The sequence below is a fragment of the Aedes aegypti genome, chromosome 2 (assembly GCF_002204515.2).
Source record: "Aedes aegypti strain LVP_AGWG chromosome 2, AaegL5.0 Primary Assembly, whole genome shotgun sequence".
Lineage (NCBI taxonomy): Eukaryota > Metazoa > Arthropoda > Insecta > Diptera > Culicidae > Aedes > Aedes aegypti.
In genome coordinates, this window is record NC_035108.1 from 429,218,603 (window position 1) to 429,240,072 (window position 21,470).

General features: G+C 40.8%; 1 protein-coding gene across 1 annotated transcript; it reads right to left on the reverse strand.

The window, feature by feature from the left end:
* Window positions 1–10,009: 10,009 nt before the first annotated feature.
* On the reverse strand, window positions 10,010–17,408 carry LOC5573927 (fatty acid synthase). Its single transcript, XM_001654913.2, has 6 exons — window positions 16,927–17,408; window positions 14,904–16,868; window positions 14,420–14,840; window positions 12,227–14,359; window positions 11,821–12,170; window positions 10,010–11,755 (listed from the first exon to the last, which is right to left on the reverse strand). The coding sequence occupies exons 1-6, from the start codon at window positions 17,364–17,366 to the stop codon at window positions 10,090–10,092; spliced, it is 6,975 nt and encodes a 2,324-aa protein (XP_001654963.2). The 5' UTR covers window positions 17,367–17,408; the 3' UTR covers window positions 10,010–10,089.
* Window positions 17,409–21,470: the final 4,062 nt, after the last annotated feature.

Below are 21,470 nucleotides of genomic sequence, written 5' to 3' on the forward strand. Positions count from 1 at the left end.
CTTAACGCCCTTTGGGAAATCAGTTGAAAATTCAAGCTGTATCATCGACCTGAATTAATTTAACTTTGTTGCATGTAGATCAGGTGCAACTAAACGCCCTGTGTAACATCAATCGAAATTGTCAAGCTATATCAACGCCTTGAAGTGATTTGACCTTGTCTTAAATAGATCAGTTGCATTTAACGCCCTGTAGGATATCATTTAAATATTACAAGCTATATTAACGCCTTGGAGTAGTTTGACTTTATTCTAAATAGATCGAGTACATCTTAGTGGTCTGAAGACATCAATTCCTAGTTGTATCAACGCCCTGGAGTATTTTTACTTTACTACTGATCTATGTAGATCAGGTGCAACTCTACGCACTGTATGACATCAATCGATCAAGCTGTATCAACGCCCTTTAATAGTTTGACCAGGTCAGTCCCACTCGAGCTCAGATTGGGTACCACTTCTAGTACTGCATTTGGTCCCTCGGTAGTACAAAAGGTACCCAAATTTGACAGATCGCAGTACACTTTGAACGGAATTCTAGATTACCTTATGAGCCATAAAATGTTGGGCAACTGCAAGGGACATGGGGGTCTTTAATTTGTCTTTGGTTTGACGTTATTCCACACAGATCTTTGCAAGATCGGGAGCATCTTTATACCCTGTAGAAAATCAATCGAATTTTCTTATCTGTATCAACGCCCTGTAGTTATTTGGCCTTATTTTGTATATCAGGCGCATCTTGACGCTCTGTAGGACATCAATCGAAATTTTAAAATTGTTTCAACGCCCTAGACTAATTTTACTATATTCCACACATATCTTTGCGAGATCTGGAGCATCTTTACGCCTTGTAGAAAATCCATCTAAATTTCCGAGCTGTATATACGCCCTGGAGTGTTTTGACTTTGCCCTATGTAGATCAGGTTCATCTCAACGCTCTGTAGGACATCAATTGAAAATTCCAAGTATTATCAGCGTTGTGCAGTAATTTGATATTGTTTCACGTAGATCAGATGCATCTTAATTCCCTGTATGACATAAATCGATCCATCTGTGTCGACACCCTGGAGTAGCTTGACTTTATTCCATATAGATCTTTGCGAGATCTGGAACATCTCAACGCCCAGAAAAAAAATCAATCGAAATTTTCATGCTGTATTAACGTCTTGGAGTAATTTGACCTTATTCCATGTAGATCAGGTGCATCTTGACGCTCTATAGGACATCAATTAAAAATTCCTAGCTTTATCAACGCCCTGGAAAAAATTGGCTTTATTCCTAGCTAGATCTTTGCGAGTTCTAGAGCATCTGAACACTCTGTAGGAAATCAATCTTAACCTACGTGCTCCAGGGCGTTGATACACCTTTCAGTAATTTGAGCTTATTCCATGTATATCAGATACAACTTAACGCCCTGTAGGACATTAATTGTAAACTCTAAGCTGGATCGACGCCCTGGAATAATTTGACCTTTTATCATGTAGATCAAGTGCATATGACCGCCCTTGGCGAGATCTGAAGCATCTTTACGCACTATAGCAAATCAATCGATTTCTTCTTGCTTTATGAAACCCCTACGGTTATTTGACTTTATCGTATGTAGATCATGTGCACCTCATAGCCAAGCTGTAGATCATGCGCACCTCATGTCAAGCTGTAACAACGCTCTGGAGTAATTTGGTTTTGCCTCAAATAGATGAGCTGTATCTTAACGCCCTGTAGGGCATCATTTAATAAATTCATTGCTGTATCAACGCTCTGGAGTAATTTGTTCTTATCCTTTGTAGATTAGGTTCATCTTAACGCCCTGTAGAACGTCAATTGTAAATTATAGGATGTATCAATACCCAGGAGAAATTTGACAGTATTCCAAATAGATCAGGTGTATTTGAAAGTCCTGTATCAAATTAAAATTGATCCTACATCAATTAAAATTTATAAGCTATATCAACGCCCTGAGGTAATTTGACTCTATTTCATCTATATATTTGCAAGATCTGGAGGATCTTCAAACCCCTTTCGAAAATCAATCGAAATTTCCATGCTGCTTCACACACTGAAATTATTTGACCTTGTGTAATGGGGATCAGTTGCATTCTAACGCCCTGATTAAGATCAATTGCAAATTCTAAACGGTACCTATGACAAAATTGAGCTTATCCTATGTACATGAAGTGCGCCTTAACGCCATAAACCAATTAAAAATTCCATGCTGTATCGACGCCCTGGAGAATTTTGACCTTATTTCATGAAGATAAGGTGCATCTTAACGCCCTGAAGGATATCAATTGTAAAATACAAGCTTCTAAAACACAAATGCGTTTTTGAGTGATCTGACATTGTCTTATGTAGATCATTTGCGTATTAACACTCTATATCATTTGAAAATTTCAAGCCGCATCAAAGACCTGGAGTAATGTGACCTTTTCATACGTAGGTCAGCTGCATATTAATGAATAATTAACAATTCCAAAATCCTAAAACCCAATAACATTTTGAAATCCAGGGCAATTGTCAAATTTTTTGCACTTTGATATCACTTCAAGAGCGACAGTTTATTTTAAAATTAAGCGATATATTTGGCTGAAGTTCGAACTTCTTGTTTGATCCAAAAATAAGGTTCAAACTTTCTAGAGGCCCTGCTTTAAAAAACCTTGAGCATTTGTTCGTGAACTTAAATTTTCGATTCTATCTTTTACATAAAATAATATAAGGGAATTTACGTTTTTTCAGGAGTTTAAGCCGATGCCACGATTCATTTGTAATTTTCTCGGACATACGCAGACAAACTAAATGTTTGTTACATTTATGCGCTCACCGGCAGGCTTGTTGAAAACTTTTTGAAAACGTTTTACATTACTTCAAATATCTCATGTTATTGTGACTATTGTCGGCATCCTCGTTTTCTTCGGCAGCCTTTCCCATAAGAACTGCAGACAAATCTGTTCGGCATTTCCACATAAGCCGCATTTTGAGGCGTATTTATTTCAATCAATGACATTTCTGGCGAAATTGTTTGTACGAAAATCTCTTCAGGGGGAAGCAGACATATTAGTGGATCCCTCTTACACTAGCTAGCAGTTTGAAGAGAAGCTCATTTTTTTGATACATTTCAGGTATTTCTTCACGTATCTTTCTTTTCACACATCCTAAAACACAAATCTAACTGAGAAAGTATGTACTTTTCATATGCTATAAATTTGGTCATTTTAAATTTGATCATCTTGAATTTTATCAGAAAAATCTTGCATCTCACCATTGGTGCACCATTCATTTTTAATTTTGCGGTCACCATCAAAAAGCTAACTAAGGGGTCACCCAAAAATGACATCTATCATTTGAGGGAGGGGGGTGGTCTACGAAAGTCTGACAGTGCATGTATTAGGTATTGGAAAAAGCATGCCTGAAGGGGGTGGGAGGTCTAGAAATCCCGAAAAATGATGAACGTCATATTTGAAACTTCCCTAAGAAAAAACTGAATTAGAACAGCTGCAAAAACCAGGGGAGCAATGGTATTAGCCGTTTGAAATGAACGATTTTCTAAATTTGTGAAAACAACATATTTCGTACAACAAAGTGATAAGTATTTAATCGCAGGTTCTTTCCTCGAGTAAACTGTAAAATGGGATTAAATTTTGGGTTAAAAAATCTGGTGGCCATATTGTATTATGACGCTATCTTGATTTTAAGCAAAAGTATGAGTATGATGATCCTTATCATTTTGAAATGAAATAAACATTGAGTTAAAGCAAATACTCTCCATTTTGATAATCTGTGTGAATTTTGATCGTTCTCGATGTATTTTCAAACAATTGAATTTTTGACGATATTTCAAACAAAAAGAAAAATTCGATGTATCAACATTATCCATATATATATATATATATATATATATATATATATATATATATATATATATATATATATATATATATATATATATATATATATATATATTTTTTTTTTTTTTTTTTTTTTTTTTTTTTTTTTTAATTAATAGGTATTTCTCCGTTTCACATTTTGATTAGAATGAGCATTGAACACAAACGTATCACGTGCAAATGCATATTAGTTCTCATGGTTTTGGAATATATTTTAATTTGATACAATTTTCTTGTGAGACTCCCTCATTAATGCCTGGGAGTACAACCGCCCTCTGGGCTATAGCAACGCCCTCCTCAAGAGGGGATGACTAAGAAGCTCAAATTTTACGACGACAGGGCTGACTAGAAATCACTTTCTTGTGGAATTCCGAGAATAAACCCGTAGAGGATTGCCCAACGATGCCAATACTCACTATACGATGCAGATCGGCACGTCTTGTCGGGTCGGTAGTCCACAGGATAAAGAGGACGAATTGTGCTACTGCGTGCATACGTTAGTGGTATGCGTGTTGGCAGTGCATGCCGACTCGGTTGGATAAACGTCAACTGGCAGCAAACCGAGCGGTATATTGTATAGCATACTATCTCCCATAATAGGGTATCCCACATCCCACTCCTTCTCTAAAAAAATGCAATCCCGGGGAAACAACTTCAATTTGGCTAATAAAACCAAAATTTGAAACAACAAAAAATTTGCAAAAACCGGGAATGGAACCAATACCCTTGCGATTGATAGGCCCGTGCGTACGCCACGCGCCTATCGACAACTTGGAATGCTGCTAAAACCATACATAGAGCGTTACTATTGCAATAATCGTTCCATCATTCATAAGGTAAAATTTCGATAATCCAGTTGACTGTGTGTATATGTTTTATAGATGTGTTTGTAGAAGCTCTGTAGCTCTTTCCGTCAGGTAGACTTAGGATTACTAGAAATGTTATTGTATAGAGCATATACTCAACACTAAAGCTTCTCTGCTTAAGGCTAAGTAGCCCGTCATTCGTTTTGGCAACAATGATGACTTTTCAGCTTGCATCTCAAAGTGATTAAACTCAGTCTTTATAGTCAATATATGACTTGAAAAAGTATCACTGTACGCGCTAACATGCATAAAGTATGATGATACTTTTTCAGCTGTGTCAGTTCAAAACCAATCGATTTTCTTTGATTCAAAATCGTGAGATGAATAAGCAACAATCATCAACGACGCGTACAAATTTCGATGACGGCCTACTTCGCCTTAAGTAACGTTGCAGCGCTTCCAAAAACAGATACCAGTAATTATCGAAATATTATCTATCAAATACACTCCTTCCAGCATTTCAGACTTATACTACTTTCCGCTTTTATTATTCTTGTCAACTCTTCAAAACTCGATAGACGTCGTTTTTTTCGTCTCCATGTTTGAAAACTGCGAGCAGCATAGAATTATTGTGTATTGCGATGATAGATGGCAGACTACACAAAGTCACAAATCAACCTAACTTTGCCTTCTTTTCACTCAAATCGGCTCTTTCGTGGGATAACCTAAATTTGGCCTATTCCATGGACATTAGATGCTGGGCCGGTGCATCTCTCTGTTTTTGACAACATTGCTGTTGCAAGAGAGGCAAAACAACACAACAGCGGGTAAAAAACAAATGCAATTTACTTAAATTTGAGTTACAAGAACGATTTTTTCGTTTGATAGTCTGATTTCTCCGTGTAGGAAAGTTGCATATTGCACTTTCACATATATGTATATATACTCAGAAATGGATCATACCTTCACGTGCACATTTACCTGAGAAATGGCATACACGGAGACGGAATTCAACTCAATTTTGGGTTGTTTCAACGCAATTCCGTAGTTGAGCCCAATAACTCAATTTTGGCTAAATTTCCAAGGTCCCCACTAGGTAGTTTGGCTTTAATTCCATTAGAAAAATATACTCAATTTTGGGTTGAAATAACGCAAAATTGAGTTCTTTCCACCCAAACATAATAAAAGTTGCATTCACCCAAATTTGGCTTATTGGGCCAAAGTACCCCCATTGGGTAGATGCAGCTCTCTCTATTTTTGACAACATGCGTGTGGGAGAAAGAGAAAACCGAGAGATTTTGGGTTGAAACTATAATCGATATACTTAATTTTGGGTAAAGTAAACTCAAAAATTAGGTAAAAATATTTCTCCGTGTAGATTTTTCGAACCATAAGCCGAATAACATATCTCGATTACTTTTTCAAATCGACGTAAGTAACTTTCATACGGTTTTGAGAAAACTAATTGAGAAGAATCACAACCTGTCTTCTAAAACTGTTTTAAAATGAATCACCTTTTTAACATTTTTTCGCCGTGTACATCGCTCAAATGTTGCATACAATCAGATCGCATTCAAAAAGTAGGTAGTTTCTATTATTTCCAACACAAATAATTATAACAAAATGATAAGCCGTTTCATACAGTTACTTTCGACGTTTTTCTACCAGTGTAAAATCGGCTCAAGTAGTGTTCAGAGAATTTGTTTATATAGAGAAGCGCGGATTCTGAAACCAAAGGTTCCAATTGAACCGTCAAACGTGGTTCCAATCGAGCAAATTCAATGAGACTCAATGGGACTGTTACGCAAAAGAGACTATGGATGTGTGTTAGTGAAAAGCGATACGAAAGTGACGTCATTGATAAGCTTGGTTTCTGATGGTGACTGATAGGATGACACGCACACTAAAACATTGTTTGAAAGACCTCAACTATTGATAGTCATTGCAAATATTGTTTATAAACAAAGTCTACATCCTCTCCGCGTTTCTCTAGTATAATCATATTCTCTGGTAGTGTTTTGTTTTGGTTCGTGGTTAAGTCACTTTGTCTCTCTATACAGCGGGGCGGCGAAAATAGTGGTTAGGTTGAGAAAGTTGAAAATCTTACTTTCGTCGTTTTGTGAATCCGAAATTAAACGTTCTAAAAGTGAAAAATCTAGTTGGGTAGGAGCGGAACATGTAGAATTTCATCTGCGAAACACGTAGGATCAATAAAGTAAGTTTATTCACTTTTTTGACTTGAGACTATTTGAATAAGTTTTCGAGATATGAAGATATGAATATAACATTGCCACAATTAATTATAGTCATTGAAGCTTTATCAAGTGACACAATTTCCTTATCAAATGATTTTCAACACATTTTTTTATAATCCAGGATTTAACGAACAGACTAGCAAAACAAACCCTGCCAAAAGCATACACGGAGCCACCAATCAATCCTCATCAAGCAAACTCTCCCTTTGTTTTTGATATTGCTAAAACGTAAACTAATCTCGTTGACGTGAAACGTTCTCATAGCATAGAGGCGATGTGGGGTATTTAGAGGTGCGGGCGAACATCAAATTAGTATTTGTGATAACATAAGTTTTGAAGTGGTAGTTGTGCAATGCCAACTTCGGCGAGCCGAAAGTTCACGAATTAGCCGAAGATGACGTCACGTTGAGAAAGCTGCGAACAAAATTTGTCGCAGCCTTGTCGTCACCATCAGCTGATCGTTTTGTTTACATCTTTTTCGTGACTAATACAAGCAAACACATACTAAGAGCCGGACCTGTTATATACGACATTGGCATAGAGGTCTACAAGCAAACTGCCATGAACACCAACACACGATCCATCTCATTGACATAATGTAATTCAGTCTCGGGCCGAGACTCTCGGCTGCCGTTGTCCGACAACTTTGCCATCTTCAATATAACCATTTAGTCCTTACGCCTAAGTCATTTCGATTCCGCAATCTGCCCAAAATATTTTATTTCACCGACGTCAATATTTTGAAAACCAACCATAGTGATTGTGTACATGTATGCGACCATGGTTATGGCGCTCAATGGTATAGGTGCCATGGTTGCGAAAGCCACACGCTAACTTTGAAGTACCCTTTAAATGGGTTTCTTGTACCCATTTTCATTGTTAGTACTGAGCTGTCAGAAAAAGGGTATTATTTCTGACATAAAAAAGAGTACATTTGACTCTTCTGAAGGAAAGAGTTCCGTTCATAATAATGGGTTAAAAATCCACTTGTCGTTATTTAAAGCAAAAACTGTGGAAGATTTTTGTCGCGGATTATATTTCATCAATTACTTTAAAGAATCAGAGTAAGTAGTTATTTTGTGCACAAAATTTGTATAACAAAGACTAATTCGACTTTTCACTAAAGCAGCGCCTTCAAAAATCATCAAAAAGGGGCAATTTAAGAGCAATCCGGAGCAGGAAGATACAGAACAAAGCCACGGATAGAGAATTTCCAAGAATGGGGATGTACCGGAGAAATCAACGAATTAAAGTTTCAATTTTCATTATATTTATAAATATGATCCAATAAAATGATTTACATACAATACTGCATGTGTTGTGTCGCCTGATAAGCTTAAAATTCCATTTGAAATCGCTGTTTCCGTATGTGTCGGCAAGAGGGGGGTATTTTTTACCCATTTTTGGAAAAATGATGAGGGGTAAATTATACCCTTTTTCTGAAGTTCGTGGCAAATACCCTTTAATGAGTAAGTGGACAATACCCATTAAATGAGTTATGCCACTTTTCTTTGAAATGGGTACGAAAGTACTCATTAATGGGTATTCAAAAGTAGCGTGCAGAGGAAAACAATATGCACTCTGTCTCGAAAACACCCAGAATTTGGGTGTTAATTTTTCGAACTGGGTAATATTTCCGTATTCGTTTTGACGAGTCTGGAAAACTAGTGCAAGTTTCTCTGGGGAAAACAAAAACAAATTGTGTATGACGAGTGTATGCGAGTGTTCCTGAACTCAAATATCACTAAGCTCTATAGGATTCCCACGTCCGAAAACTTCTCCGCATATACACGCTTCTTCCCGTTTTTGAACGGTGCAATTTAGTTGCTTACGATGTGCAGCCTTTGCCTACTTAAACAGCCTCTTATTCCACATAACATCCGCTCCCGTGGATAACACAAAATCTCCACTGAGCATCCCGACACGTGGCAGATTCTTAATATAATGAAGTATTTTTCCGAGCGTCCCATCTCGTGAATCAAGCATTTCTAAATCTCTACTAGGCATCCCGCCTTGAGGTAGACTTTCCTTCTAGTCTTACGAACGTCCCGTTTCGTGGAAGATTTCGAAATGCATTTCATTGAGTGTCCCACCTCGTGAACGAAGCACTTGAAATCTTCCACTGAGCATCCCACTCCGCGGTTGACTTTTTCTGTATTCCACCGAGCGTCCCGTCTTGTGAAAATTTCTTAGTCTGCATTATTCACCGAGCGTCCCGACTCGTGACAGTTTCCCTTATGTGGGATTTTCACCGAGCGTCCCGTCTCGTGAAAGAAGCATTGAAGAACATTATTTTCATCAGCTTTAAAATTCCAAACAGCTACACGCCGTCTATCAAACAACACCGCTCTATTCGTAGGGAAAAATATGCACGCTATTATCACTTGGCGCTCATCTTGCGCAAACAGAACAAAGCAAACACTTGAGCTTATTTTGTTTCGATGCAAAACACCAAGAAAAAAATAAATTGAACATTTTATCAAATGCGGCAAATATTTCCTACTTTTTTCATCGACGCTAGCCGCCACTGTCAAATATTCCACGCACACTTGCAGCACACAGTACTTTTTTCCCGATTCTATTTTTTTTTTACCCAAGCCGGACATGTTGAGCAATCCTCAAATTGTTTATCCTCTCGATTCGCTTTTAATTATTAGCAGCAAACAATTTGCTGCTAACCTGGCAGGATCGCCATTGTGGAATTCCGAGAATAAACCCGTAGAGGATTGCCCAACGATGCCAATACTCACTATACGATGCAGATCGGCACGTCTTGTCGGGTCGGTAGTCCACAGGATAAAGAGGACGAATTGTGCTACTGCGTGCATACGTTAGTGGTATGCGTGTTGGCAGTGCATGCCGACTCGGTTGGATAAACGTCAACTGGCAGCAAACCGAGCGGTATATTGTATAGCATACTATCTCCCATAATAGGGTATCCCACATTTCTTAAAAACACAATCCAAGCAACAAAACCTTACTGAACTGAACTGCCTCGTTTCATGAAATTTACGAAAAAAAAAATAATTTACAAGCCCCCGGTCTAGTTCGAAGATTGAGAGTTCCACTTCACTTACTAAGAAATCAAACAAAAGAGACCAACTCGTTTATTGAAATGAATGATTACACGTTACTATCACTGGTTAAACCATATCACGAATACCAACTGTTAATCAACCCGAGCAGAGCCGGATTCTCCACCATCGACATGTGAGTGCCTTCGACCATCCGAAGCGCAATGGGACCGGTGGTGCACTGCGAAAGGGCGTAGTCCTCTTCAATGTCCGAAAAAGATGCATCCGTCGGTCGAACCAAAGTGATTGGGACATCCAATGGCTCGCATTGATCCAGGTCGAACAGGGCTGCCATTTTCAACCGCCTGAACAGGGCTTTAGTCATTTTCCTCGTGTAGTCCGCCGAGTACGGACTTTGTTCCGCTCCCAGCTCGATCAACTGTTCAATTTGATCATCGAACGATTGCGCTTGCATGGTCGAAGAAATGCGCTCAATCGATTGGTGATTGAACGCCATGGCAATCATTGCGGAAATTATAAGCTTCTGAATTTCTTCGTCTGATGTGTTGTAGTTTAGTTGTTTGAGAGCGAGCAATTTCAAGAACTTTGGAGCACCGTCTAGCAGCAGAAGCTTTCCACGAATTCCGCGCTTCCGAAATTGCCTCGCTAACTCGATTCCCACGAAGGCTCCGAACGAGTAAGCAACAATGGCATATTCACTGAGCGCCAACGAGCTTATCTCATCGATTATGCCATCAGCAATAGCTGAAACGCACTCACAATCCAGTGTACTAGTCAACTGAAGCATGTATACTGGAGCCTTCAGTTGCTCTGCAACAGATTTTATAGCATTACCAGCAACACCTTCAATGCCTGGAATAAAAATTATTGGACAACCACTTTCACCAGCGGATGGTACACGTAGGAGCGTAGATTCGCTAGTTTCCTCGTTGCCGAGGTTCCGCATCAACATATGTAAGCCGAGAGTTGGAACATCTGCTTCACGATTCTTCTCAGCCATCTTCACCTCATCAACCATTCTAATTAATTTAGCAAAAGTGAGTGTTCTCAATTCTTGCGGAGACAGAACAATGTCGAAATCTCTTTCCAAAACCTGTTTGATTTCTACCGCCATCAACGAGTCCATTCCAATGTCGGCCAGAGTACTCTCCATTGACAACGATTTCAAATCTCTGATATTCATAATGTGCATCATAGCTTCGACAACGTTCTTCGATCCACCTCCTCTCTTCTCCGCAACCACCATACTGGCCACAAGCGGAGCTTCACACGTCAGCAAGTAGTCCATCTCCTGTAGACACGATGAAATACGTTGCTGCAATGTTCCTCCGATCTCCAAATCGATCTTATCCTCGGCCATGTCTGCCACCAGTCCAACCTCTCCTATTGCACCCCATTGAATGGCCTTGCCGGGAAGACCATCCGCATGTCTTCGCTCAATTATCCGTTCCATCACCGAGTTTGCCATACCGTAATTGCTTTGACCTGCATTTCCGCGACCGCAGGACACGCTGGAGAACACAACGAAATGCTTCAAGCCAGGACAATTTGTTCGACTGATTCGATCCAGGTGCTCGGTAGCCTTTGCTTTCGGTGCTAAACATTCCGCGAACTTCTCCTCTGTTTGATTCTCCAATATGGCGTCCCGTAGCTTGACTGCCAAGTTGTAGATCGCTGCAATCGTGCCCATTTGGGAAGCTTCTTCGATGAGTGTGCGACATCCATCTTCTGTGGTAACATCTGCCATGCAAATATGCGTGTGAGCCCCATAGCTGTTCCAAATTCTGTATTTGATAGGAAGTGAGATAAATTATTGATTTAAACATATGCAATTGGATAATTCACTTACTTGATTCTGTATTCCTGATATGGCTTGGAGATGCCTCGAGTTGAACTGAAAACCAGCTTTCTACAACCTCTGAGCACCAGCCAATCGACCAGCTCCAAACCGAAGCCTCCCAAGCCTCCGATGATTATGTACACTTGGTTTGGATCACAGTACACTTTTGGGAAGTAGGTTATGGGCAATGTTTGGACATCGGTTTCATTTTCACGAAGCTTGATCACAACTTTTCCGGTATGCTTTCCACTGCCCAAGTATCTCATCGCCTTCTCCAGCTCGCCAGCTTCGTAAACAGTTGTATTCAGAGGCTTTATCATTCCGTCCTCTATTGCCCTCTGAAACATATCATGCATACCCTGCAAACGAAAAGACAGATCTATCCATTCATTTGATCGTATCAAAAGACACCAACCTTTTTCACAGTATCAGTATCTCTAATGGCAGCGTCCAACAACACGCTTGAAAATGTGATGCCTTTTTTAAATTGATCCAGAGAGACCTGTGAATCCTTCGCCATATCGAACTTGCCGATTTCCAAAAAGTGGCCACCTTTCGCCAGACATCTTACTGAAGCGTGCAGCTTCTCTTCAGCCAGCGAGTTCAACACGTAGTCTACGCCCTTGCCTTTGGTTCTCAGCTTGACCATCTGCTCGAAGGAACTGTCTCGCGAATTTCCGATGTTTTCCGATTTTAGCTTAGGAAACATCGACAACAGAAATTTGCGTTTTTCCGCAGTACCAACTGTGGTGTAAACCTCCAAACCATATCGGAAAGCGATATGTATTGCAGCCAATCCAACACCACCGCTTCCGGCGTGGATCAAAACCGACTGGCCCTTTCGTATGTGAGCTTTTAAGAAAAATGACACCAATACGGTTAAATAAACAATTGGAACAGTACAGGCTTCTTCTAGGCTCCAATCGTCTGGAACATACCAGAGCAATAACGGATCTGCATTAACAATTGAAGATAATGCTCCTGAGGGAACAACTCCCATAACCCGTCTGCCATCTTCCATCACTCCAGCATACTCGTAACCAAGTTCACAATCTTCATCCAATCGATGGGACGAGCTAACATCCGACGATAATCTACCACTGGCAACCATCACATCGCGGAAGTTCAAGGTGCAGTACGATACCTTCACCTTGTAAGGAACAACACTCAACTCATTGAGCGCTCCTGTAAACCACATCATCGATGACAGATCACCTCTCGTAAGACTGTTTGCAAAGCAATGGCTTGTTACAGATTCCGTTTTGGGGAGCTTCGGCAACAACTGGTGACGATAACTACCCCAGACTCCGTTACGCAGCACGTTGATCGCCAAACCCAGGTCCAGCTGATTTTTGTAAAAAGGGTCGCTGATCATGAAGGGCGGGGCCTTCGGATCGTCGATGAACACGCACCGTACATCTTGCATTTTGGGCTCCTTCCGGATGCAATTCACCAGACCGATGATTCCAGAAGTCGGGTCATTCTGTGCATACAGAAGCACCGATCGGCTTTTGACTGCTCGTTTGAGATTCGTTAGCCAGCTCATTTCAACTGAATCTAGCTTGACAACTATTGGAGATTCTGCGAAGGCTTTTCGCTGTAAGCAGATGAGGGTTTCGGATTGATCAACGCGGAACGAAGCCACTAAAGTGAACTGGGTTGGTACAGTTAGCTCTGCAGGATTGGTGCTCCGGGCAATTATAAACCCGCGATCAACTAAACATCCAACAGCTTCCTGAATGAATGTGTTATCTTCCAATTTGCTATTAGTGATCAAAAACAGTTGGTTTGTTAGGCCTGAAAGTTTCTCGTCTTGAACGGTGACGTCGTCCAACTCAATACTTTTAGTGCTTAGAAGGGTCAGATTGGATTGGACTAACGGTAAATCAGCCACAGCATCTCCGAACAATTGCACTATAGGCTGAGAATCTTTGTGGTGGATTTCTGTAACGTTAACAGTGAAGGTTGGAGCATTCTCCAGAGCCAACTGGACGATGATTCTAATGGCTTCCACTGTTGGAATGTAATGATCCGAATGGAAAGGAACGAATTGATAAATCTCCAAGACTGGATTTCCCGGGGGATTCCTACGATTCACGCTGCTAGCTCGCAAATTACGAATCATCACCGATCCACAAATCGACGTATTGGTGAGCAAGCAAGTCCTCATCGTGAAGAACTCAGTGCCGTCCTCATTTCTTTCGATCATTTCCATGTGAGCTCTCGGCGACACAGACAGCTTCTCAATAGCTGTTGGTACCATCAGTTGCCGACTATCAGTTGCTATAATTCCAACTTGCAGCAAGCAATCCAAGAACGGTACCCAGTTGCCTTTCCACTGTATTTTCGCGAGCGATCCGTCTGCTTTAGACTCCAGAACCGATTTGAACTGATCCGAATAATAGTATCCTCTCAAACGGAGCTCTTTATAGAAATCTTTCGTACGAAGTACTGCCACTGAACTCCTTTCTTCCCTGAAGCTCTCCTGGACGCTATCGTTCCATTGTCGAGCAAATCCAGTAACAACTATCGTGTCACCTTCTATCACCTGAAAAATCAATAGCAATTAAAAACGCCATCAAACACTTATTATATAAAAGTCCATTACCTCGAAAAATCCAGATACCTCCTCTACGGCAACCCTGAACCGAATGGTTTGCCCCTTGGTGATATTAGTTGCCCGCAAGAACCTCACATCTTCGAACTCTATCGCGAAGTCCTCCAAATCGCAGTGCGCAAGGTATGCAACGTGATCCCATACCAGTTTGAGGTATCCCGTAGCCGGAAACAGCACCCTACCGCCAATGTTGTGACCCTCGATGTGCTTCCAGTCCTGACTGGACACGGAAATGTTGACGGTGCCAACTCGGGACTTGGCCGTTTGATCCCAGGTGTATTTCACGATATGGGCGTCTTCACGATGATCCCAGTGGACCAAAGGCGCAATCATTGGCGTTCCTCGTGAAACTGGGAACTGCACCGGAGGATACAGATGAGCGACGTCCAAGTTTTGGGAAATCAAATGTAATCTAGGAAGAGAGGAAGGAGGTTATCTATGGGACAGCTTTCTTAATACGAGTGTAACAACTCACTGGCCAATCACACTTAGGAGTCGACAAATGGCATCGGAGGACTCCGAACTGGGCGTTAAGCAACGAGAGTGTCTATGCATCATCTGGAGTACTTTCTCGCAAGTCTGCGCGCTATCCAGTTGCAAAACGTTCGTGTGACTGGGAATCTTGTCGAGCATACAAACGATCGATGATGCATCATGCAGTGCCGGTGAGTGGAAAATTGAGCATCCTTGGGGTAGTCTTGCTGTGATCCACTTGTTTGAAGGTTCAATGATTTTAGATAAAACGACATTCACGGTTTGACGCAGTGTGTTACTCAAAGTTCCAGAGCAAGCGGGCGCCGAGTGGAAACATAAGAACGATAACTCTTCCGCCAAAAATCCAGATGACTTCAGCTGATGAACCTGCTCGATTATGTTTCTCTCCGAGGATGTTAGAATACCGAATGACGATGCAGAATTTTTTATAATATTTTTCAGTGGTAGTTGATTCAATTTGGCGTTCATTCGAACAAATGCCGAACTTTCGCAGAGAGCGTGGCAGTCGGAATAAACCAGACCATGCCAGAAAGCGAGCTTCAGAACTTGTTCCAGGGTCAAACAGCGGTCAATGTAGGCACAAATGAACTGTCCGACTGAATGACCCCCGTAGAAATCTAAGGCAACTCCACTCGAGACCAGCAAATCAATGATTGATAATTGCAGTACCGTTGAACCAACCATATTGTAGAGAAGATCCTTCTCGTGTGGATGGGCCTTGTATAGATCAAATTTTAATGTTTTGAGTACCTCCTTACACATTGTGTAAAACGCATCTACCGACGAAATCTTTCTCAGACTGTCCAAATCCTGCTTCCAGCCGACATTAATTCCCCCGAAGATAGCAACGGTTGGAAGGGATTCAAGTTTAACTCGCTCGATACACGATTCTTTCAGAATACTTGCTCTTTCGCCATCTTTCTGGTATACCCCAAAGCCACGGTAACGATGACCTTGTATCGGTTGCTTTTCGATATTGTGCATCAGCCCAATGAATTCAGCGTCCAACGGTCGTTGACTGATATCCTGAAGCATACATTCAACAGCTTCTCGGGTACTTCCGGACCACAAAACTATCCTCGGTAGGTCGTCTTCCGGCACACCGTTATTCTTCTTCTCCTTCAAGTTGCGACACAACAAAGTATGGGCGTTAGCTCCGCCAAACCCGAAAGAGTTAATCCCAATCAATGGCCCGGGTAAAGGCGTAGCCTCCGTGACGACCTTCAATCGGCCTTCAACCAATGCGGGGATATCTTTTCTACACTCAGTGTAATTTATATTTGGGGGAATCGAGTCGTATTCCATCGCAATGATACATTTCGCTATCGAGCACAATCCCGCAGCTGCTTCGGTATGCCCTATGCTGGACTTAACCGACCCCACGAGCAAAGCTGTATCTCGTCCCTTACAATAAACCTTATCAATTGCATCGCATTCTTCCGGATCACCCACTACAGTACCAGTGCTATGAGCTTCAACGTAGTCCACCTGAATCGGACTGATCCCCACTTCATCGTAGATTTCTCGTAACAACTGTTGCTGAACCAATCCCGACGGATAGGTTATCCCTTCCGCTTTGAATCCATCACAGTTCGTCTTGGAGTGCACAACATGGCAATATATTCGCTTGGCGTTCTTACTTTTCTGAAGGAATATCGCACAAACTGCCTCCGATCTCGTGTACCCGGAAGCCTCCTTATCAAACGGCCGACAGTATCCATCCTTGGACAACACACCCAAAAGTGCAAACTGATACGAGATGAACGGATGCAGTGTCAAGTTTGACCCAGTTACTATTGCTGCCTCGCAATCACCATTCAAGATGCTTCGATAAGCAACGTCTAAAGCGTACATCGAACTGCTGCAGGCCGTATCAACCACAACACTCGGTCCGTTCAAATCCAACGTGTAAGACACTCTAAGCGCCAAGTATGACTTGTTGAAGCTTTAAAGAATCGTTCAAATTAATACAGAATGATCGAAAATCCCTGAATCGAACTTACGCTTGCAGTCCCATCCCTTTTTCGGCATTTCCCAGCGCACTGTAGTACATTCGTGCTCCAGACTCCGAGAAACAAACTCCGCAGAAAACACCCGTCCGAGTGCCTCGCAAGCTTTCCGGGTTGATTCCTGCGTCCAAAATAGCCTCGAAAGCATGCTCCAGAGCCATCCACTGCTGGGGATCCATCGTATCCCGCTGCCGACGATCATAACCGAAAAATTGCCTATCGAATTTCTGCAGATTGTTAATCTTCCCGAAGCGCCTTGGAATGGCCTGCATAGCGTGGGTAAACCGAGTCTCCTTGTCGTCTACCAGATCACGCTTCTCGTACATATTGCGCGCAAACTCGCGCACGTCATCCGACTGCGGAAAACGTCCAGCTATGCCCGATATTACCACACTTTCATCCGACCCAACCGATTGAATGTTTGGCGATGGCATTTTGGACCGGTATTCTAGCACAGGGATTCACTACAAACGACCACAACTCTCAACTAAGTACCTGTCAATCACCGCGGTGTCATTTATAGTGGACGCAATCGAAACGTGTATGACCCTCGACTGACCTGGTTATTCTAATTTTTGACTTCGATTTGATTCGAGTATAATCAACTTGGCACGTTTTCCAGCATATGATGCACGTCAAGTGTTATGAATTGCAGTTCGGATGGCGTTGTCGCATTCATATTGGCATAGATTCGTTTGAAGATTAGCATATTCCCGGTCCCGGAGCCCAATGGGTTCAATATCTGCATATTGAGGATAGACAAATAAGGGTTTGCTGTTCAATGGATTTTTTTTTGTCAAATGCAAAGTTGGGTTGACTTTCATTAAGGATAAACAGAATAATTCTGGCATATCTTCTTAGTTAAATTTCAATTATGCATATGTAATTAGCAAACGCATTGCGACATTATCGTGAACTTAATTGGACAATGTTTGGAATCAAATTTTGCTTTGCCTGAAGCAGAACTGCATTATGGTTTTACATTGTGGGAGTTACGGATGATCGATATTATTCGATATCGATAGTTAATTAGTATTCAATGCACCCAATCGGTTTCAATCTATTAAAATAAATCTAAAATATTATTTGTAATCAGCAGTAAATTACTCAAAATGCGACGATTACCTTTCACTGAGCCCCACGGAAAAGCTATTATTTGAATTAAAAAAATGTGGTGTAACATCAACGATTTTTTTCTCGAAAATGCTCATTTTTGTTTCGTTTGGTTTTTTTTAGAGATTTGCGTTTAGACGTCATGAAAATACAAATAATTTAGTCAACGTATTTAGCTATGTTACTCGGGTATGGTAATCCAATTAATTCAGAATCTCTGGCAGGAGTCAGGGGTTGTTCTTGAATTACGTAAGATATTTGACGATTTATTGTCTCTACTCCATCATGGGAATAGATGGTGTACAAATAATTGAAGCATGTAAAATAAGGTGGCGAGTGGCGATGCCTGCTCCCAAATAGACCACGTGCCTGATGTCATGGATGTCAGGACCTTCCGAGGCCCTAATATCGACTCGGATCATTATCTCGTTGTAGCTAAAATTCGGGTGCGGTTATCCAGCGTCACGAGATCCAGAACAAATAGAACGCTGAGCTTCAGTATACAACGCATGTCGACTGATGGGGTAGCTGCACAGTACCGTTAGCAGCTAGACGAGCAGTTGGAAAGAATCAATGTTGCTGGAGATGTCGACAGCCTGTGGGACGCCACGAAGCTGTGACAAGAACGGCACGGGAAGTGATTGGCACTGGTCAAAGACGAAGACGAAACGACTGGTTTGATGAAGAGTGCCAGAGAGTGACGAACATGAAGAATGTTGCCAGAAGCCGTATGCTTGTGGCCGGTACCCGACAGAACAGAGAGCGGTACAGGGCAGCGAGAGCCAAAGAAAAGCGTAATCCACGAATCCAGAAAGAAAAGGCAGCACGAAAAAAGTGTGGTAGCTGAAGCTTAAGAAAGCATGAACCAGAATGACATGCGGAGATTCTATGCAACCGTCAATGGCACGCGGCACAATACCGTACCAGTGCCCGCCATCACAGAACAGATAGCCATCTTAGAACAATACCTAATATTCGCCTAGAGTACGAGAAAATGCGAAGATGAGTAGGCGAATTAAACATTGTTTACCCCATTAAAATTCACAGTGCATGATATTGACATTGATCTCGTCTAAAATGATCTGCTTAGCTAGTATAATATGTTTGACGTTATGTCAACACCGTTGATTTGACAGCACAGCAAGCCTTGCAGCCTTGCAGTGCACCTATCAAAACATTTGCCAACAAAAACATGACACGCTTTGAATTGCAAACAATATAAACGATTTTCCGCTGATGGTTATGGCATCCTTTCGGGATTAAATTATCTTTGGATGTGTGTAAGAAAAATGGTGTGGTAACAAGTAATATCCTTTACCTCCGACTGCAGTTTTCGACCTGAAACAACAATTACCAATCTCTCCCGCTCCCTTGCTGCACGCGGAATGTATTTGCTAATAAACTTATATCGACAAAAATAAAAAGGTAATTTCAGTCATGTGTTCTTTAAAGCAATAAATAGCTCAAAAAGGTTTTTACATGATGCCGCACACAGGTTTTGCTTGACTAGTTTGATTTTCTCTAACAAAACGCATGCACGCAAAGGCTCACCCAACACGATCATATTAATATTCGCATGAATGATGTGGTTGAAATTATTCAATGTCCAACTCCACTGTATCAAGTTTAATTTTTTTTTGCACCCAATGATTGCTATGATGTCTGATGTCCGTCAGATGGGCAAATTTTTAGACGAGTGCAAGGTTGATTAATTTGTCGCGGTGTTATGCTATCTAATTGCGTTGAATTGAATGAATACAATTCTCGCATAATCTAAGAAAACGCCCTAAAAGCTATTGGTAACCATGTGTGTAGCTCTTTGTTTCTGAGCAAATGAATGAATAAGCATCCAAACCAACACCACTGCCAGGTAGAGAATGATCCTTTCTTCACCATAGAGTTGTTAAACAACGTGTAAATCCATTGAAATGCTCAGAAACAATGAGCTACACACATGATTACCAATGCCTTTTAGGGCGAGATCATAAGTTTACCGGATTCCGGTGTTCAACCAGATTACTGTTTGTATTTGAAAAAAAAAAAACTCGCCAGAAGTGTCAAAATTTTTACCCGGCGAGGAATAGGAAGTGAAATTTCAAATGCTTATATAAAATTAACTACAATAGTTATTTAAAATCTTTTCAGTACATGTTGAACTTTTGATGGGCTTCATTATAAACACAGTATTTTGATTTTTATATTTTTCCTCAATAGTCTGTGGATTTTAGAGCTTTCCATAAATCTAACCCCGTACACTTAACAGAATTTAATTAAATTATGTATTAAATGTATTGTATTCTTATGCTTTGCCATGTAAAGAAATACTGCAGCAGGCCGATCAAACTTCAAAATGTGTCCGAAGCAAAATGACTTCCGAATGAAGAGGAAAGGTTTAGGATTAAGTTTTTGGTAAATTTAGGTACACTTGCTGTCCCGACATCACTAGTAACCAAATACCACTTTTATTCGTGCTGCATGGTTATGTAGTGCTAATATAAATCTGTCAAGCCTTATATTAGCCGAATGATAGCTGCGATAACTAAAAAATGTTTGAAAAATTGTGAATTTTTCGCTAAGTAAAATTCAAGTTATGTCTGAATTGCGATTAAAATTTAAGTTAATCGGAGCACTAGAAGCCGATAGCCAAACCTCCAAACTCGACCATTTAACGAAAATTTATCTCATTCATATTTAAATTCATTCAAATAAACTATTGTAGGATCTGATTTCTAAAACAGGGCGAAAATGCAAAACCATTTTTCGGTAACCTTAAATTCAAAGAGAATTCAAATGTACGAAGGTACGTTGCTGCCTGTTATATTCCCCAATAAAGGTCTAGACAGGTCTACGGTTGAAATAGAAGAGACTCTTTATTTACTCTCATTTAGAGCATACCTTCCATATTCAAAACTATCTGTTGATAGACTCTTGATGGGCTACATTATGGACATATTAATTTGATTTTTAATTTTTATAACAATTCTGCTGATTCGATAGCTTACCAAAGCTCTAAAAAATCGAAGCTTCACGCATAGGGTCAACTGTGGTAATTACCTTCGTAGTCGCGAAAACTCCACTCTTTCTGAAGATTACCTTTTTTGCAACAACCTTGGAGAGGAAATCTTATAAGAAGATTTAGACGAGTTTTCATGTCTAATTCTATACATTTTTCAGAAATTTAACTGTGTAAAAAGCTTGCCCGCCGCCACCAGGTGCGCTAGTGTTCGCGTTTATTTTGGTAGCTGTTTTTGTTGTCATCTTTCCCATCTGTTCTGTGCCGCCATTGCACATGGCGAGATCGAGAAGGGAATTTGCTGACCGATAAAACGGCGGTGGCTGCCAGGAAGGAAGGAGCACTTTCAACAATTGCTGAAAGATGGAAATGGAAATGTAGCGAGAAACAGGATGAACATGATAATGACGAT